Raw genomic sequence first — 21,649 nt, 5'->3', positions numbered from 1 at the left:
ATCTCAATGAGATCGGCTTGAAGCAAGTCTTTTTCACTTTTCAACTCATATTTGCGAGTGGGATAGTTCACACGCGGCACGCTATGAAGCTCTACAGCTAGCTTAGATCTAATAATATTCATGATATTTACAACAGTCGAATCAGTGTGTTGGATGATTGTCACGGAACATACTGAGCAATCAGTTCACAGTTGGCACTCTATAATGTCCAAATGGGAGAGTGTCAACACCATTCTCAGCAATGTACCTCTTATCATCATAAGGGCTCAAACAGATTTTTGCACATTCAACCTGATACATGGTGTGATCATAGGATCTTAACATATTAAATTCTTCAATGTGTTCACTACGTTCAAACAATGATTTCTTATATAAATTAAAATTAAGTTTTCTACATTTCACACCGCTCTGTACACCCTTTGCTATACATTTATTCACAGGTTCTTCATTCTCGTTACATACTAAAAAGGAGTAAAGTTTGGATCGAAGTCCAAGAAATTTATGAACAGGTTATGAGGCAGTCTCATCCTTGAACTTTCCTACAACTTTATTTCTCTCCATGGAAAAGCAAGGGTGGCAAGGTGGATAGTTAGAAGTATCGAAAAGGCTCAAATTTTCTCTAATCAACTGATACACATCTTCGACTTTCAGGTTTAGAAGAAAACTGTCGGTATCAGTCATACAGAGTTCTATACGATCCCATGGTATAATTTCTTGTAATTTGCAATAGAAAAAATTGTACATATGGAATTTACTCAACTCCAGTACGGAAAAGCCGGAATAGACAGGCTTGTTCGTTTAAGTTCCAACTTGCGAGAGAAAACCGAGATCACGTTCGGACTAATTATTTGCCAGCGTTTACATAGTGGATTTGAAATGTACTTTTCTAACCGTTTTTCATCCGTGATAATTTTAACATTGATTAGCTTACGAGTAGATTGAATCGTCTTGCCGAAGATAAGTTTGCCACAGGCCTTAAAGAAGGATATTTCAAATTTATTTTTCGCGTTCTGTCTATTCCGGATATTGAAGTCGATGTAGCTTTTCAGCCAGGGAGATTGGGAAAAGCTAATGACGCGATGCACTTTCAATAATTGCAAGCCGAGCCGAAGGTAGAGCTTTAAATTGACATAGTGAATAATGTACTTTTCACGGTTGAAAAGTGTGTTCATGAGCTTTTTGGTTCCAGTTTGACCGTTCTCATTGTTTGGTAGTCCAACAGCAATTCGCGCGGCGGCGTTTGGTGGAGAGGTGCGAGTGGGAAGCTGGCGTGCTTATCATGTAACTCTTGAGGGTACTTGAGATCACATTCTATTATATATCCGGTTTCTGAATTGGTGTCCAAATTCGCGAAATCAAGGTTGGAAATTTCTTCCTCTGAGAGGAATTTGAAATTTCCAACAGGTAAGCTTCGGCTCATAGCTTCCGAGTATAACTGTTTGCATCGATATAAAGGAGATAATTAGACGGTTTTGAAGGATCGTATGTTCGAATAGATGTTTGTTATTCGCTTCACAATAACGTTTATCGATGAATGACACCCCACCCCTCATCCCTGCCTCAAACATAAGATGAATGTCAGGATGAGTAATCAATTCTAGTTCGACTTTAGTGTGTTTCAGCATGCAATTCCAGGTGAAGTGCGCGAGAGAAAGAAAATGGGTCACATCAAGGCCGTATGAGCTAAAAAGCGTAGACCTCATGGATTCAAAAACTACTGCTAATAGCATTACATCCAAACATAAATAAAAATCGTGATATTCACCCAGATTTTTCAGCTTGAATGTTGAGAACACTCTTTGCGCATGCTCATATTCTTCGCGAGACAGAGGTTTATCAGTTGAATCATTATGAAAACATTCGATGGGAGGAAGCGATGTTTCCGCAAATTTTTCGGGACAGCTCATGTACGAGTAAGGATATACTCCTTTTTTCAACAAGAGCTGTCTGTGTTCGCGAAGTGGATCATGAAACACCGAAAATAATCGTTCCAACTTCTTTTCCATGTCTGTACTTTCTACCAAATTACGCACCAATACTTCCAAGGATTCAGACATAAACTTGTAGGAATCTAAAATTTAATTTTGCCTACTGAAAGTGTCAAAAATCTCTCTGACGTATTTGCGATGCAGGAAATTTCTTTTTTACATTTACCGAGCGATTTCAGAATAAAATGTGAATCAAAACCGGAGAAATTATGAAAATAACATGAAATGTACTCCGGAGTACCAGCTGTTAAATTACAAGAAACATGTGCTGCACACAAGTAATTACCGGTTTCATGTGCGTGGTGACGACATTTAATATTGCTGTCTAAAAACGGTTCAGCACAAAGCCCGCAGTTTACCGAATTTTGGAATTTGCGCTCTTCACTTTCGGATAAAGCTTGCATCGGGATTTCTTGTTTCATATCCTCATACAAAATGTCACCGAGATCTGTAATTTCCTGAAGAAATTTCTCCATGATTTTTTCGTCTAAACTACTCGATCTATGGAGTACAGGTCCGTAGGCGATTTCCCCATTAACATCTATAACAACGAAACATAGCCGCAGGGAATATGACGCGCCGTTTTCTTTGTGTAACTACAAGTAATTTCATCAGAATCGGATTCATCATCATCATCTCTGATATTAACAACATATGTTTCTAAATCCGCGTAAATGGTGTACTTTTTCTTCAACGTCGCGCCTAGTTTCTTGAATTCAATTGTCTCTCCGCATTTAGGATATGAAACACGCTGAGATTCAAACTTGGAACAAAGTTCCACATGTTCAACAAATTTGCTTCACCATCACAATTTTTAGATTTGGTCGATGTAAATCTATGGAAACAAAAATTGCAAATGTGTACTGACCGTGGCATTTTGAAAGGTGGGAGAGAAGACGTGATAGCCCGTTTTTCCCGTTCGCGGTATTTAAAAAAAAAAAAATAAAAAAATAAAGGCCTTTATTGAACAATTGCATGCGTAATAAACATTAGATAGTAATAATTATTAACAATATTAAACATTATAAATATCAACAATAATAAATATTCATTACATAAAATAAACAGGTACAGACAAAATGTCGGCTCATTCCCCATGGCATATTGCCGTCTGGGGGAGTTGATAAATACTTTATTTGACCACCATAATGTAATCAGAATTTCAATTCAGTTCAGAGTTTTTAAATCAGTTCAATAATTGAACTCCTGAATCATGAAGTATCTGTACTTCCATGCATCCCTACAGTAGCTTCCCACAATCCTCCAGTTCTTCCCGTCAAGGTGAGTCTTCAATTCGGCGTCGAGCAAGAGACTCCTTCCAAAGTGTTGACGTCTTATCTCCGCCAGAACCGGACACCTGGCGACGAAATGAATTATGTCCTCTTCCTCTTTTAGGCTACACAGAGAGCAAAGCTTCACCGCCTGGCTGTGAGAATATTTATTGAGTTGGACTAACTCCGTCCTTGCCTTCATAAACCATTTAATAAGAGTGAAGTCGGTCAGCTCATGGACGTAGTCTGTGAAGGGTGCCAATTCTGGGTACAATGAACATCTCCTACTTTCCTGCAGTCTTCTCCTAAATCCTGACTGAAGTTCATCGGCCACTCTGGCCAGCACTGATGGTACATGACATGTGATCAGATCCGATGCAGAAACTCCATACATATCCTGTAGACTCAACCAGTCGTTGTATATGAACAGTTTCTTCTCAATGATCTTCTCCAATAAAACACGAGGATATCTGTGGGCAGGCAGCTTCATACTCCTCTGCAAGAACTTAATATGAAGCTTCAATGTATGGACAAGCAGTGGAACCGCCTGGGTCTCAAGATAGAGACAGTAGTTTGGAGTCCACACAGGTAGGCTGAACACTTTCTTGAGGAAGAAACGCTGCACTTTTTCCACCTCTTCAATCATTCTTCCCCCCCAAATCTGTGCTCCGTAGCATACAACCGATCTCGAAACTGCCTCAAAGACCTTGAATTTGGATTTGAAGGGTATATTTTTTTCTGCTAGCAAACCATTGAACATATTTAGTGTCATCTTTCCCGAGGAGGATTTCTCTTTAAAATGTTCTGTCAAAGAAAGTTGCGATGTCAAGTTCATTCCCAGATACTTATAGCTTTTGACCACTTCAATTGGTTCGTTTTTATATCGCCAGACATCATGTTTGCTAGTTTTACCCCCCCTTCGGAAAATCATTATTTTAGATTTGTCAAGGTTCACCTGAAGGTTCCACCGTTCACAATACATTTCCAGGTTCGCTATCATCTTCCTCAGCATCAACCTATCCGGTGCGAGCAGGACTATATCATCAGCATATGCTAAAAGCTGGATGCACACGCCACCAACGCTGACTCCTCCCTCCAAATAATCCTCCAGATCGTTGACGAACAATGAGAACAACAAGGGGCTCAATAGGCAACCCTGCTTTACTCCTGTGTGAGTTTCAAACTTTTCTGAAAGCCCTTCTTGTCCCCAAACTCTAGCTGTTGTTCCATTATACAAGTTTTCCAACGCATTTAGCATTTTAAGCGATACTCCAATTCCAGAAAGTTTATAAAACAATGCTTGTCTATCGATCCTATCAAATGCAGCAGAAAAGTCCACAAAGAATGCATATACTTTTTTTCGCTTCTCATGCAGCTTGATGTTGACAATGCTCATCAAGTTGAATATATTATCGATCGTGGAATACGACTTTCTGAACCCGGCCTGAAACTCCTGTAAAATTCTGTGATGTGTAGTCCATCTCTCCATCTTGTCGAGCAGCGTCCCAGTAAAAAGCTTTCCTATGGTGTTGCCAAACGATATTCCTCTGTAATTTTTTGTTTCATTTCTGTCCCCTTTTTTAAATATGGGATATATAATTGTTTCTTTGAAGGCTTCTGGGATCCTGGAAGAGTCGTATAGGCCATTGAAAATTACCACCAATTTCTCTAAGAAGGCAGTTGGCGCGTGCTTGAAAAACTCGTAGGTGATTCTGTCTTCTCCTGGTGCTTTGTTCTCTTTGACTTTCCTAAGAACATTGTCCAGATCCTGTAGAACGATTGGTGAGTCCAGAATTCTATCCTTGACATATGGCACAGCATATAAAACTCTATCAGCTACGATGGTAGGATTCAGCAGTTGATCAAAGTGTCTCACCCAATCTTCTAAACAAATACTTACTCCAACACAAAACTGTTTTTTCCTGTAACACCTTACAAGCTTCCAGAAATCTCCTGAGTCATTGACCATCTTGAACCTTTCTGTCAATGTACACCAAAATGTCTTTCTCTTCTCTATGCACAGCAACTTAAAAGCTCTATTTGTTTCCAAATACTTGACTCTAATTAATTCCGAGTTTGTTTTTCTGAACAATTTCAACAGACCAAACGATTCTTTTCTCTTTCTTTCACATTCTAAGTCGTACCATAATTGGTTCCCTTTCACCCTTGAATGGCTGTCCATCTGTCCAGCAGAGGCAAACTGACTTATTGCCAACAACAAATAGCTCAAATCATCCTCCGGCTCATTCCAGCTCCGACGCGCTCCAATCTTGACACTGAGAACTTGCTGATACCTTATTTTATTCTGTGGCTTCCATTGAAACTTCCCTCTTATTGGGATTGCACAGGTATTTGTCACTCGAGCATGCTCAGACAGGCCAATCGTGGTCACTATCGGCAGGTGGTCAGAAAACATTTCCGGAAGGACCTCAAACGATGAAATGAGGGGCAAGGCATCCATTGATATAGCACATAAGTCAATAACGGATGACCCCTGAGCTCCAATGAACGTAATTCCCCCTCTGCGTCCACTTCCGTACGACCGTTCAAGATAACCATACCAAAATCTTCAAACATGGTCAATAATTCCTTTCCATTTGCATTGGTTATCAAATCTTTTGAATTCCTCTCGCCGCTCAGAAAACTAGACAAGCTTGATAGGGTTTCCTCAGCCATTGCTTGCTTTTTACCGATCCTTCCATTAAAATCACCAATCAGCATAAACTCCGCTACTCTTAGGTCTGTCATCAAATCCCTGAGCCTTCTGAAGTCCTCTAACCATTTGTTACAATTAAGGTAAACAGGAACTATAAATACTCTCCGCGCATTGATGTACATCTCGACCAATTGATAGTTGTGGATTGTTCTGAATTTTAGATATTTCCCACATTTCTTTCCCCTTCGAATACCGTAGATTACACCCTCACTGGCCCGACCGCGACATGCCATTCTAACTGCAGGAATTGATAGTTCGCAGTATTTCTAAACGTTCGCGGTATTTACTAAACAGAAATGAGTTTTTCCTGCATCGCCTTTTAGCATTAAAAGATTAATTTGGTGCTTACGAGTGCGGAAAATGCTTGTACGGAAGGGGAAAAACTTCTTGTTGTCATACGCGATGACATGAATTGCAATATCCGGATTGAGTATTTCAAATTTCTTAATATCGCGTGTCGTCACCGGGAAATTTACACCTCGCGTATTAAGTGTGTGAGCAAACTTGCTCAAATACTTTACAGTCGGGTGTGAGTCCTTTGGCTTCTGATGGAAATATGCGAGCACTGACCATAAAAAGCATTTTTTGTCAGAGAGATTTTTAACATTTATAATGCAATTTTTGTTTTTCAAAAACTGGGGTGTTTGGATGAAACTGGATGTGTATATAGGATTAAATTTAATCACGTTCACATCCAGTGATTCAATTTTCTTTAGAACCCATCCACTCCCATGTCTTACGAAATTTTCGAAAGATGAGAGGATTTTTTTCACAGCCAAGAAAAAATGCTCATTAAAATCTTCATAGTTCTCAAGCACGTTTAGCGCTATGTTGGAGTAACTATGTAGATTTATTAGAGATGAGACAGTCTCACCAACCTGCTTGTCATCCATCACCACTAATTTATACAGCAAAACATTTAATACTATAAACCACTTAACATTCCCATCATGGCGTGCCGCATGTTCCCTAATTATATCGAAAACTCGACATTTCGACCTCTCAAGCACGTTGGTGATGTCGATATCCTCAGCCTCGTCATCGAGGGTGATGCGATGGCAGACTGCTGCGGAATTCATGCCACGTAGTCTGCGTTCCCTCGGTATGATTCTGAAAAACAAAAGAATAACGATCAGGATGAGATAGAGTACAACAGCATGTTTAGTTGTGAATTGTCATTGGTAGAAGAAGGGTGTGTGAAAATGATATCTCAAGATCACATAATGTTGTATGAAAGATTAAGATTATTATCTTTTGATAAAAGATGGTCGAAATCTTCTCCGCATTTGTCTGCGGAGAACATGGCGAAAGAGGGATTTATATTCTCATCTGCACCAGACATTGTGCGATGTGTATTTTGTTCAATTTGTTTGGGAAAATGGGAAGAAAGTGACATACCAGCAATAGAACATGCAAGGTACAGTCCGAACTGTAGAAGGAAAGATAATATAACAATTGAAGAGGAGAGTTTCGATAATAATATTCTACGAGAATATGAAGAAAGATATTTAACTTTTAATTGTGTAGAAGATTCATCCGTTAAAGGAGAGTATTTTGAAAAGCATCATCATCTACATTGTGACTTTTGTAAATCATCATGCAATAAAGCAGAGTATTTCGCGAGAAATGGTTATTTCTTACATAAAAATCCATTCTATCTGCAATGTGTCTATTGCAATATATTATCGAAAATCCATTTGAAAAAGTAATACATTTACCGTTTTGTTTATATGAAGAGTGTGAGAAGAAGAGTGGGGCTTGGATGTTCCGGATATACCGTATCGTAAAGATGAAGTAAAATCGCATGCATGCAGTATATTGTAGAAGGTTTTTTATCCTCCGAGGACAAAAACTGTGCTCCGAGGACAAAAACTGTCCTCGGAGGACAATTTTCCTCTCCTCCTCAGAGGATAAAATCAAAGTAAAAATGTACTTACATGTACTGGTTGATGCTGTGCAAATCTCCTTGAGTGTACAGGTGTAGATAGCGGGACTATGGTACAGGTGTAGATAGCAGTCTATGCCTCCTTTCAGATTGATTCCTCTCAGGTGTAGATACCGCCTCTGACTCCTTTCAGATTGATTCCTCTCAGCTGTCTTGTCTTGACGAGAGCTCAACTGGTTATGAGGTTAGGAACTTGAGTTGAGAGGTGAGAAAATGCTGTGAAAACAATGAAATATTTGATAACTGAACTGAAATCAATCGAGAATGCTATTCCTGTATCTTGAAATGTTGTGAAATATTTAATAATATTAGAAATCAATCGAGAATGCTATTCCTCTATGTTGAAATGTCATGAAATATTAATAATATTAGAAATAATTCGAGAATGTTTAAGTGAGTTGGCATGGGGGATTTCAGCTTCTAGCAGGTGTTTTCACCCTCTCATGCTGAGTTCTAGACGAGATTTTTTTTTTCGTCTTCTAACACATGGATGCTATTTGAAAAATGATTGAGTGTCAGTTTTTGTAATAGGAGAGAGAATACTTACAAACCGATAATGATGTGGGAGCACATGTAGTTGAGGAGAAATTTGAATTTTTTTCTCCTTGTAGCACACTTCACTCTCGCTCGCACGAGCCTGGAACAGAGAGAGAAACATATGCTATATAAACAGAAGTGATGAGAGGAAAATTATCATTTACATCTGAGCCAGCTTCACGATGACTTCTCCATCAACATCTTCTCCATCATACATCCTGCCGGATAGCCTGCCGCAGCACGTGCTCAACTATTGGCAGCAGCAGAAAGCTCGCAGCTCGACTGCCACCTCCGCTGCCACGGCTGCCGCCTCCGCTGTCTCCCCAGCCTCCTCCTCCGCATCACCCCTGAAGAGACAGGGAATCTACGTTCAACGAGAGAGGGGTGAGGAGATCGTGATTCCGGACAGTCCTCTGCCACAATCTACACTGGCTACCTGGGCGCCGCGGCGTGCGGTGCTGACAATGCTGAGCAACAACATCAAGCAGAAGCAGGGGAAGAGGAGGCTAGTTTTCGAGGACGAGGGCGTGCTCACTCAATCAAAGGTTAGTTTCAACAAATATTATTAACTTGTGTATGCACAGATTTTTTCCGTGATTGATTGTTAAAAAATCTGTGCACATACGAGTCTTTGATTATTTGATACGAATATTATTTGAACCGAATATTATTTGAACTGATTAGAATGCAAGCAAATATTATTTGAACCGCTTAGAAATATTGTTTAAAGTAATCAATCATGCAACAATGTTAGCAATATTTCCTTGAACTGATTAGAAATGGTATTATGAGATATTATTGTTTAAAGTAATCGATCATGCATAAATGTTACCAATATTATTTGAACTGCTTGGAATGCAAAGGAAATATTATTTGAACCGAATAGAAATTGATGCTAAGGAAATATTATTTGAAATGATTAGAATGCAAAGGAAATATTATTTGAACTGCTTAGAAATTATTGTTTAAACTAATCGATCATGCAACAATGTTAGCAATATTTCCTTGAACTGATTAGAAATGGTATTATGAGATATTATTGTTTAAAGTAATCGATCATGCATAAATGTTACCAATATTATTTGAACTGCTTGGAATGCAAAGGAAATATTATTTGAACCGAATAGAAATTGATGCTAAGGAATATTATTTGAAATGATTAGAATGCAAAGGAAATATTATTTGAACTGCTTAGAAATTATTGTTTAAACTAATTGATCATGCATAAATGTTAGCAATATTTCCTTCAACTGATTAGAAATGGTATTATGAGATATTATTGTTTAAAGTACTCGATCATGCATAAATGTCACCAATATTATTTGAACTGCTTGGAATGCAAAGGAAATATTATTTGAACCGAATAGAAATTTATGCTAAGGAAATATCATTTGAAATGATTAGAATGCAAAGGAATATTTTTTGAACTGCTTAGAAATTATTGTTTAAACTAATCGATCATGCAACAATGTTAGCAATATTTCCTTTAAACGATTAGAAATAATATTATGAGATATTATTGTTTAAAGTACTCGATCATGCATAAATGTTACCAATATTATTTGAAGTGATTAGAATGTAAAGGAAATATTATTTGAACTGATTAGAAATTATTGTTTAAAGTAATCGATCATGCATAATGTTACCAATATTATTTGAACTGATTAGAATTATTGTTTAAAGTATTCGATCATGCAATAATGTTATTTCAATAACTAATATTACTCACTTTAAATGCCAATTCGATGATGTCGAGTTGAGATTATGACAATAATCTGATGTCTATATATCTATCGATCAAGTTCTTCCTCTCTCTCGTATGATTTGATGATGAAAAATCTGAAACAAATAAGAGTCTAATGAAATATTTTTTCAACAGAAACGTGTGCTGGAAGAGCACAGAACTCATCCATAGTGCCGCTGATGGAGGAGGTGCAACGAAGGGTGGAGGAGGAGGAGGAGGAGGAGGAGGAGGAGGAAGTGGAGATAGAGAACGAGATGGAATCAGAGAACTTCCTGAGATTATTAAATAGTCGCACCGAGAAGCCATGGACGCCTCTGCGTGAGCTGGAAGAGGGGTTACCTTGTCCAATATGCGACGTGAGAGAGGCGTCCAACCAGCACAGGCGGCGAATTGTGCTCAAAATCCGGTACCCGGGTTAAGAACAATGGATGTGTATCTTCCAGAAAGATTTAGCCGGATTTTGAGCACAAAAGACATTGAAAATTTCAAAATAAAGTGTAAAACATTATCTCTGTTTGTAAAGCATGTTAATGCTTTTATCACCGACATAAAATTGTTAAATTCTAATGTCGGTAAGCATCTAGCATTAACATGCTTTACATGTTATTATTATTATGTATGTGTGAATAGATAAATAAAATGTAATATTGTTTCTATAAAAATTGTTTTCAATTCTTACCTGTTGTTGTTGTTGTTGATAAGTTCGTAATGAATAGTAGAAACATGCAGAAGAAGAAATGCTTCACCTGCTCTGTTGTGAATGATATTTAAATAAGGTGACTGAGTCTTTTATAGTTTGTTATGAGCATGCTCATAGTCTTTACCGCTACACACACACACACACACACACACACACACCACACACACACACACACACACACACACACACACACACAGCCGTACAGCCAAGAGGCAGTGGCTTCTCGCTTGCTCCCTCCTACATCTGTTTTGGCACGTGTTCCTGCAGATGTGGGTGGGCGCACAATGTCAGCATCATTTCCCCCTTTTTCAAATTGCATTCACCTTTCAGATTATTTGCTATTTGAAATAATATTCTTATCATTCAAGCAATGTTATAAGCACATAGCGTATGAATTCATTTCCAACTCGATTGAAAATTAAACCAATTCAATTCAATTCAAGTTGGTGTATTGATTAATTAACCTCAGTTAATGTTCAACCATTGAGTTGAAAGGTAATGAAAAATGGTATGTAGGAGAAAAAAGCAGAGTTCGAGGAAACGGGGTAAAGGAATCTTGAGTTCAGCGGCAAGAGTTTTTAAAGGTGTGTCAGGTTTGGCAGGTAATGTGACATCAACTATTTTAAATAAGGTAATTGATAACCTGGGGGAGGAATATAATTTTCTGGGATACAAGAATTGTGGCCCAGGAACAAAGGTTAATGAAAGGTTAAAGAGAGGTGATCAAGGTATAAATTCATTAGATAGAGCTTGCAAGATACATGATATATATCGTATACTCAAAATAGCGATAATAAAACTCGAGCGGTAGCTGACAGAGCTCTAGCAAACGCTGCATGAGACATTTTCAAAAATCCTCAAACACCCCTTGCTGAGAAAGCACTTAGCTATCTTGTTACAAACGTCATGAAAGCTAAAGCGGCGTTTGGTGGGTCTTTGAGAAAGAAGAAGAAGAAGAAGAATGAGAGGAGAAGTTATAGTAACGATATTAGACGCAAAGCTATAGCTCAGTTGAAAAAGCATATTGCAGGAAAAGGGTATTTTTTGAAGCCTTTTCCTAGTATTAGTGGAGGGAGAGTTCCACCCCTACCCCCATCATCATATGGAGTCGGTTTATTCCCTCAAGTTAAGAAACGTAGAACAACAAAGAAGAGTAGGAAGAAGACAAAAAGAAGAAGAAGGCATGAATATTGAAGGAGAATTGAGTAATTATGATTTGATTGATTGGTCAAAATTATTACAGATTCAGCTAAGAGGTATATATATGCTAGATACATTACCCAAAAAATTCTAAAAAACGAGAATGCCATTGTGAATTTAGCAAGGAAAGCGAGGATGGCACACATTGGGTAGCATATAAGAAAGTTGGCTCTAATGTTTGTATTTTGATCCAATTGGAAATTTACAACCTCCATACGAATTGGACAAATATTGGAAAAAAGAAAATGGAGTAAATATATTTTATAATGTAGAGCATATGCAACCATTAAATAGCGATTTTTGTGGTCATCTTACATTATTGTTTCTTGCAAATCAGTTGTAATTAAGTGTTTGTGCTGAACACACAAGATGGTATTATTACATTACGATCTAACACGAGTAACCTCTATGAACATTTACAAGAAATTATAGAATTGGATAAAAATCACGAATGGGAAATTGGATTGATTAATTTTTCTAGTTACAATAGTATTGCAAACATTAACAAAGGAACAAATTCCAGCTTCAAATATGGCGATAGATTAATCGAGTTGGATACTGGTGCATATGAAGTTGAGGATATTATAAAATCTTTAAAGATAAATTGAATATTGATGGGAAGAAGAATAAACTTATTATACGTGCAAACACAAATACTATGAAGATTGAAATTCATTCTGATAAGCCTATTGATTTAACACATTCTGATTCGATTGCTAAGATACTTGGTTTTGATAATGTTGTTTTGCAGGCAAATAAATGGCATTATTCCAAACATTTGGTTAACATAACAAGCGTTGACAGTATTGTAGTTGAGTGTAATTTAGCATGTGGCAGTTACTCTGACGGAAAACAAAAACATATAATCTACGAATTTTTACCAAAGGTTCCTAGCGTTATTTAATAAACAAAGTACCATCACCGATTATTTATGTACCTTTGAATACGCATCGAATTCAAACTATTAATGTAAAGGTAACGGACCAGAACGGATCGTTTATTGATTTCCGTGGAGATACAATTACAATTAGGTTGCACATACGTGAAAAGTATGGGTTATCTTATTTTCAACCCACGTTCGAATACGTGCATGCACAATCAAGTCATTAGAGAAAGGAATGTGATAGTATCAACACCTAAAAACAAACGTGCTTTGTCGGCTAAAAGCGCGAGAATATTAGAAAAGTTGGGTTTTATAGTTGATTGGCGAAATGTCAGGAGGTCCACAGCAATTAGTGAAATTCTGGATGTGGAGACAGACCTTCAGTTTTATAATGATATTACTAAATTCCAATTTCACACTCATACAGTTTATTCGGGTCAGGAAATAAAAAACTCTGACGAGGCACGTATTGGCATAAATTCTTTAGATGTCTATTCTTTACCTTGTAAATCATTCATATTGATTGAGGGAACAGTTAACTGTACAAAACCGGGAACAGACCCAGCCGATGCACCAGTTGCAGCAGACTATAAATTAGCAGTAACGTAATCGGCAACCTTTTTGACGAAATACGATATGAATTAGCAGGTCAGCAAATTTCTAAATCAAGATTGATTGGATTAACATCCACAATTAAAGCTATTCTAGTGAAGAATACTCTCGATAAAAACACATAACACTTGGCTGGTTTTGACAGAGCAGGATATGAGCTAACGGATAGTAAATTCACTTTCTGTGTACCGCTGAAATTAATCCTCCTGTTTTTTGAAGATTTTCAAAGAATAATTTTAAATTGAAACAGGAACTCGTCTTATTGAGGTCACCGACAGATCTAAATTGTGTTGAGTCTACAAGTGGAACAAGCGTTAGTGTGAAAATTACAAAACTACAATGGAGAATGCCCTACATAACTTTAGAAGATCATGTAAGACTGAAATTTTTGAGACTGCTCGATGCTGACACTCCACTGAAATTAGGTTTCCGGCATTGGGAAATTTGTGAATTACTAAATTTGCAAAATTCACTTAACCATTCTTGGGCAGTTCGTACCACATCGAGTTTTGATAGTCCAAAATACGTTATAATTGCATTTCAAACTGATCCTAAGAATAAAATTAAAAAATCAATATCTAATTTCGATAGCTGTGGTATTTACAATGTTAAAGTATATTTGAACAGCGAGTATTATCCATATGAAAATCTGCTAGGTAAGAAGGAGGTATTATACTGCATGTTCCTGGATTTCGTGCCCTCGTATTATAATCATTCAATCAATAGCAAACTCGGAACAGAAATTGACTTTAAAACGTTTTGTGAATCAACACCGCTGATTGTTGTAGATTGTTCACACCAACCAAGTCATTTGAAATCATCGACAGATGTTCGTATTGAAATGGAATTTAATAGTGCAGTACCTGCAAATACTTCCGCATATTGCGTTTTAATTAGTGATCGTGTGATGGAGTACACACCTCTCACGAGCATGGTGAAAGAAGTTCAGTAATTTTATTGACAGAGCACACCGCCTATATAAGGTGTGCATTCTGCTCAATTTAGTTCATTATCAGTTTCACCTTTGAACAGACACATGTCCTATTCTTTGTGTTCTGATATTTTGGACAAGCCACAAACTCGCTCTATTGGTATTCAGTGCGATCTTGATAGTTTCTATTATGAACCAAGCTGCAGTACACCGATCCAGAAGCCGCTGCTGGTGGAGGAGGAGAAACGAGAAGAGGAGGGGAGGGAGAAAGATGAAGGATTCGAGGAGCCCACCGCCGAAGATAAAGAAGTGGACAAGCAGGCGCCTATGAAAATTGCTACGGTTGATCTTCACTGGTTTAAACAAGATTGTAATCAAATTATTGTGAAAGAACTTGCCATAATTGATCAGTTTGATAATTATATTGTATTCCATTTCAAATCACCATTTGCAAAGACAGAATTGAGTGCAAAATTGTATAACGATGTAACATGGTTAGAACGTCACTATCATAAAATAAAATGGGAAGATGGAGATTTAGAATACAGTGACTCATTAATACGTGATTACCTTGCAGGTTATGAGAAATTTTCACAAAAGGAACTGAGAAAGCAAAGTTTTTAAGAAGATTGCATAGCAACGTTCAATGTATACCAGAGGATTTTCCAAAACCTGATTTCAGCTTTTTCACTAGTTCATGGTGTTATGCTGCGTGTAACATTCATAAAAATAGACCACATTCTCGCTGTGCTTTATTCTCTGCGCAACATTATAATTCTTTGTTGTTTAAAAATATGTATCAAACAAATAATTTCTTGTGCGAAAACAATCGAATGCAAGTATGAAAATGTACATGAATTCACAGAAAAGAAACTTTGCTCGTTATGGATTCTTCTACAACGGAAAGGATCTACAATGTGTTTATTGCTTACATGCATTGAGACTGCATAAAGCACGTACATGTTGTCTCTCCTCAATTAATGGAGAAAGAACCCTTAATTACTCTATAATAGTTCCTGCCTACACTTAGTTTTGTTCATTCGTTCAACAACATGGATCCGAGAAAGTGGTTGCCTGCCGACAACGAATTGGAAGTGAGGTTAAAAAACTGTATTGATTGGTACGATGAGTGTGAAAGTGCAATTAGGAAATCAACTCCTGAAAATTATAGTTTGGCGAAACAATTGAAAGACATTTTTCTAAGCACGGTTAATTTAAATGACATAAGAGACTATCTATGTTATTATCGTCCTTATAATTTGTGTATAGATAAGCTAATTAAAATGAAGATGAAATTATGAATAGTTGTGCTGCTGAAATGTGTAAATAAACGTTTTCTGCCTTCAAATGATTTTCATTCCAATATCCCATTCACGATTTTTAGTTTAGTTGCTGCTTAGAGCTAGACCTGACAACACGTGTGGGGTGATCTTTTTATACAGACACGAGCCCCTATAACACGTGCATCTCATCAATTTAGAAAGAGAGATATATCTTTCTCTATTCCCCTCATTCGACACATGTCAAACATCTGGGACATGCAGTGTTATGGTTTTTCAAAATTCAAAAAATTAACCCGTCTCTTGATGTCAATTTCATTTAACGAATTTGATTCAATTGCGAAGAATATTAAATTTTCAACAGGATGTCAAGATGTTGATTTACCGTTAACAAAAACAGAAAATGTACACTTCTCGATTTTATCTGAGATTTTCGAACTGCTCAATATTCTAGACAGCGGTCATCTACATTATGATTGTACAAATGATTCAGCATTATCTGTTGTTAAAATTCCGATGAACTTTGGAAATGCTTGTACGATATTGCAGATAAAAAATGTAAAAGAACTTAGATCATTGTAGAGATTTACTAGTATAGCATTAGATGTGAGAGAGAGAGAATTTCTCAATTCAATTAGATGTAGAGAGAGTCATTGACCTCACTCTGGATTCACTAGTATAGCATTAGATGTAGAAATATGGATTCACTTTAATTTGACAGTAGAGAATTTTTCCCCTCAAAGAGATTTTTTCCCTCATCTAGCATTCACTTCAATTTGTCAGTATAGCATTAGAAATATGGATTCACTTTAATCTCTGATTAAACCTCTCAAGAGATTTTTTCCCTCATCTAGCATTCACTTTAATTTGTCAGTATAGCATTAGAAATATGGATTCACTTTAATCTCTCAGTATAGATGTAGTAATATGGATTCACTTTAATTTGACAGTAGAGAATTTGAGAATGGATTCACTTTAATTTGACAGTAGAGAATTTTCCCTCTCAAAGAGATTTTTTACCTCATCTAGCATTCACTTTTATTTGTCAGTATAGCATTAGATGTAGAAATATGGATTCACTTTATCTGTCAGTATAGAGAGGGAATTTTTCCTCCTAAAAGGGAATTTTTTTTTTCCCTCACCTGGGCAAGGGGAAGGGGAGAGAGAGAGAGATATCTCTTTTCAACCCCCTCACCGCCACTGGGCAAGGGGAAGGGGAAATCTATTTTTAGAAAGAGAGAGAGAGAAAGATATATCTCTCTCTTTTCATCCCCCTCACCGCCACTGGGCAAGGGGAAGGGGAAATCTATTTTTAGAACACCCCCCCACCCATCAGGCTGGGGGGAAGGGTGGCAGGATGGACGAGGTGATGAGGGGGGAGGGGGTTTTGGAGCAAAAAAGCTTCCTCAAAATCTTAGATTCCTTCTACTGAGATTGATTGATTGATTGATTGATTGATTGGTACTTTCTTTTTTAATTGGTTGATCTTCCTCAATATAATATTGTTAAGATCATTATAGGAGCGAGAAAAAGTGGCAACTGAAATTTTTAAGTGGTCCAATAAGTGAGTTATGGGTTGTTGAAGACCTAAATTCCGTTTTCTTTCCAGATCATAAACGGTTCCGAATTTTCCATTGGAGTTTTTTTAATACATCCAGTTTATCATTGGCTTTGTTCTAATATGCGTTTTTTCGCGATTTATGACAAAATAAACAAGTTATCAAGTTCACAGAGAATGCTACTTTTCTATTCATGAACGATATGGGGAATAAAATGTTTTAGTTTTGAAAGATACATTTTTTGAAGTTTTAAGAGAAGTTGATATAGTTTGAGAAGTTGATACCCGTTTATGATCTGGAAAGAAAACGGAGTTAGCACTTTCAACAACCCATAACTCGATAATTAGACCCCTTAAAAATCCCAGTTGCCAATTCTTCTCACTCTTATAATGATCTCCACAATTATAATAAAAAATATCATCCAATTTAAATAAAAAAAGAGTATACCGAATAGCCTTAACGTAGAATAACAATGAAAAGTACTTCCAGTTGCAGAACGTATTTATTGCCTCACATAGAAATATGCAGAAGCATTATTCTCTATGGTAAAATGAACTGTATCTCAACAATAGGCAATGAAATCTAAATGATAAACTCACCAAACTGCAACACTTTTCCTTTTTTATTATTCAATGTGTCCACAAATTTAATTTCTCGAATTTGAATATTGCCTTCAGATTTAACAACTGTGACTCCTTCATGATGATGAATAATTGCTGCTCTGATTTTACATGCTCCATCATATGCTTTTTTAAATTCAAATAAAGTCTCAACTCTATAGATTGTCTCTTGATTTCTCTGCACAAAATATACAGAAAAATAACCTGAACGAATCTATTTATAGAGTTGATGAGAACAGCTTGATATTTATTTCAAACTTGATATTTATTCTACGAGGATAGTTTGACAGCAAAGTTAGTAGACAGAAGGTTGAATCATAGAGAAACAATAGCATGAGTATATATCCCGTGGTATAGGGCGTTAATGTCGCAACTTTTACATTCAGCTCAAGCCGATTACTGTCGATTAACATTTGTGTATTTATTTGACGTTTCCAATTGCAATGTAAACAATGCTTGAAGGAATAAAAACATTCTTATTCTTATTCTTATTCTTATTCTTAACTGTAGTTCCACATACTCAACATTTTCGAGATTCGTTTTTCATTTCCCCTACAAATTCCGATGAAGTTGCTGCCATGATAAATACATTAAAAACTAATTCATCTCCTGGTATTGATAATATAAGCAATGTTTGTTTGAAAAATATATCAGAATACATATCTCAGCCTTTATCAATTTTGTTTAACAAATGTTTCGAAAAAGATCATTTTCCTTCACACTTCAAGGTTACATATATAATTCCACTATTTAAATCAGGTGAGAGACAAGCTCCTGAAAATTACCGCCCTATTAGTTTAATAAGTAACCTGTCTAAGATTTTGAAAAATTGATGAAGGTACGTATAATGAAATATCTTCAAAGGCATAATTTAATAGCAGGAAATCAATTTGATTTTTAAGAGGGAAAATGCACTGAGGATGCAATATCATAGCTGGTGAGGATTGTTACAAATAATTTTCAGATGAACAAAAGAGCTTGGCTGTCTATTTGGACTTAGCCAAGGTCTTTGATACTATTCCTCACATCTTTCTCTTGAGAAAGTTGGAGGGTATAGGTTTTCGTGGCACAGTTTTGAAATTTTTTGAGAATTATTTGAAAGACAGTTCACAAATTCTAACTGTAGATGGAAAAGCAAGAGTGAACTAACTTTAACTGAGTTCGGCCTTCAACAGGGAATGGTTCTGTCATCAATTCTATTTCTCCTCTATATTAATGACCTATTATGACTTGATATAGCTGATTGTCACTCGATCTCTTCTGCTGATGACACGGCATTGGTCTTGGTTCAAGCTGGGATGAAGCTAAGCGCTTGGCAGAGTCTGGTCTCACACGTGTTAAATCATGGCTTGACCAACACATTCTTACACTGAATGCCAATAAGAGTGTATATATTTATGGTATTCTCACCAGCAGTGAGCTCTCTCCCCAGAGATATTCTGAATACTGGTATCAGAATACACTCTTCAATCTGTCTTGAACGGGAAAGATTGCGGACTGGTGATGGAGATTGTGATTGTCACTCATTAAAAAACGTGAAAGCAACTAAATATCTAGGAGTCTTTGTAGACTCTTATCTTAAATGGAATGCACATATAAATAACATGTGTAAGAAAATAAAAGTATAAAAATCTCTTTGAAACTAACATTCCGTCATATAATTTCCGTTCATCATCTCATTACCGCACTCCTAGAACAAATTTAACAGTATGCCGCAGGCAGTTCATATACATGAGTAATAGATTGATGAATATTTTGCCAGACCAATTAATTTCAGATAGATTTAATAAATCAGCCATTAAAAATATAGAGAGATCAAATCGGATCAAATCAAATAGCTTTTTATTCACAAAACATAATACAAATTCATGAAATTCATCTACACATTTAATAGTGAATACTCTCCACACAGACTTGAGTCTGTGAGTGGAGAGTGAGTTCTTTCAAGTTGATTGACATTATGTTCTCATGTTTTGTACATATAATTAAAACTATTTCAATTGAATCAACTAACATTCATCAGCAAATCAAGAATGTAAATTGCACACAATGAAATTCCATACTGGTAATAAGTATATATAGACAAATATATAAATAGTAGCTTAAAGGCTATACTTAATCATTATAAATGGCAAATTCACTAAGTTCTGAATAAGAAGGCGGATTGAATCAGTTGCTCTGCAGCATCCCTGCCAATTTCTAATAACCATCTACTCAAATGTTGCTTGTAGGTGTTAATACTGTAATTTTCAGACTGTTTCAAATGATTGGGAACGTTTCTATATAATATATGACAGATGTATTTACTATTATTTTTAAAGCAGATATGTAGGAGTCGGGGATGAGCAATACCAAAGTTAATTAGATTTCTTGTATTATGAGTATGAGCTAAATTATTGAAAATGAAGTGTTTGTTGTAGTATATGTAATTCATTAAAACATGTATGTAAAGTTGTCTAATATTAAAAACTTGAAACTCTTCGTAAACAAGATTAGATGAGTAGCGATAGTCTCGCCTGAGACATGTCTTGATGACTGCTCGCTGTGCCACCGCCACAGGCTCCAAGGCAAACGAGGAGGCTCCACCCCTAGCTATGACACCATACATAAGAACTGACTGGATATATGCGTAGTATGCCACCCGCAGTTGATGTAAAGGGAGGACCTCTCTTAGCTGTCTGAAGGCATATATCATTTTGCGCACTCGCTGCTTCAGTGAAATAGCTTGTGGAGCCAGCTTAATTTGTGGTCAATCAGAACGCCAAGGTACCTGTACTGCTCCACTCGCTGCAATACCCCACAGTCACACGTAGTGGACTGATAGTCATCACATGAGTGGAGCCTGAGGATCTCCTGAACTGGGCTACTGTTTGATTTGAAATAAATAGGCAAATACTTAGTTTTGTCAACATTCAGAGTAAGTTTGTTCTGATCGAGCCACTTCCTGACACCAAAGAGATCCTTGGTAGCCTTACTGAAAGCATCCTCCCAGGTAGTCCCAAATGATACAACTGCAGTGTCGTCTGCAAAGAGAAATATCTTGCTATCTAGGAGAACTTTACTGAGGTTATTGATGTAGACCAGAAAAAGCAAAGGGCCTAGTGTGCTTCCCTGAATCACACCGTAATCTACATTATACATATCACTGGAAATATTATTAATACAGGTGGTCTGTTTCAGTTCATGTAGATAGCTTTGAAACCATTGCAGTGTCACACCTCTGATCCCACAGCATTCCAATTTCTGCAATAGTTTTGGTCGGTACACAGCATCAAATGCCTTGGCAATATCAAGGAAGGTAATAAGTACATTATTACCTTCGCCCACCTTTTGCACTATTTCGTTGGCGATATCGAACAGAGCATTTTTGATGTATTCTTGTTTAATCTGGAGCCATACTGATTGAAAACGAACAAATTATTTGATTCTGAATAAGACTGTAATTAAATTTTAACAATTTTTCCAAGAATTTTGGAAAATACACTTAACATGGAAATGGGCCGAAAATTATTGATTGAAGATTAAGAGCCGGATTTAAAAATGGGAATGACCTTGGAAATTTTGAATGCATTTGGGAATTTGCCTGTTCGGATACTTTCATTAATAATGTGGGAGAGAGGCTCGATCACAGCATTTATGTGTTCTTTAATAAATTTAGCATGG

The 21,649-nt window shown here is 36.7% G+C and overlaps 1 protein-coding gene across 2 annotated transcripts in view; it reads right to left on the bottom strand.

Moving 5' to 3' along the window:
• LOC111059816 overlaps positions 1 to 21,649 on the bottom strand; it is a 380,452-nt gene that overhangs the window by 110,691 nt on the left and 248,112 nt on the right. For both annotated transcript variants that reach the window (XM_039435597.1, XM_039435598.1), the window contains one exon: positions 17,966 to 18,164. In XM_039435597.1, coding sequence (XP_039291531.1) covers positions 17,966 to 18,164 — 199 coding nt within the window. The remainder of the gene's footprint in view (positions 1 to 17,965; positions 18,165 to 21,649) is intronic.

The sequence above is a fragment of the Nilaparvata lugens genome, chromosome 9 (genome assembly GCF_014356525.2).
Source record: "Nilaparvata lugens isolate BPH chromosome 9, ASM1435652v1, whole genome shotgun sequence".
Taxonomy (NCBI): Eukaryota; Metazoa; Arthropoda; class Insecta; order Hemiptera; family Delphacidae; genus Nilaparvata; species Nilaparvata lugens.
Note: the sequence above shows the minus strand (reverse complement) of the source record. Positions and strands in the feature narration are given on the sequence as shown.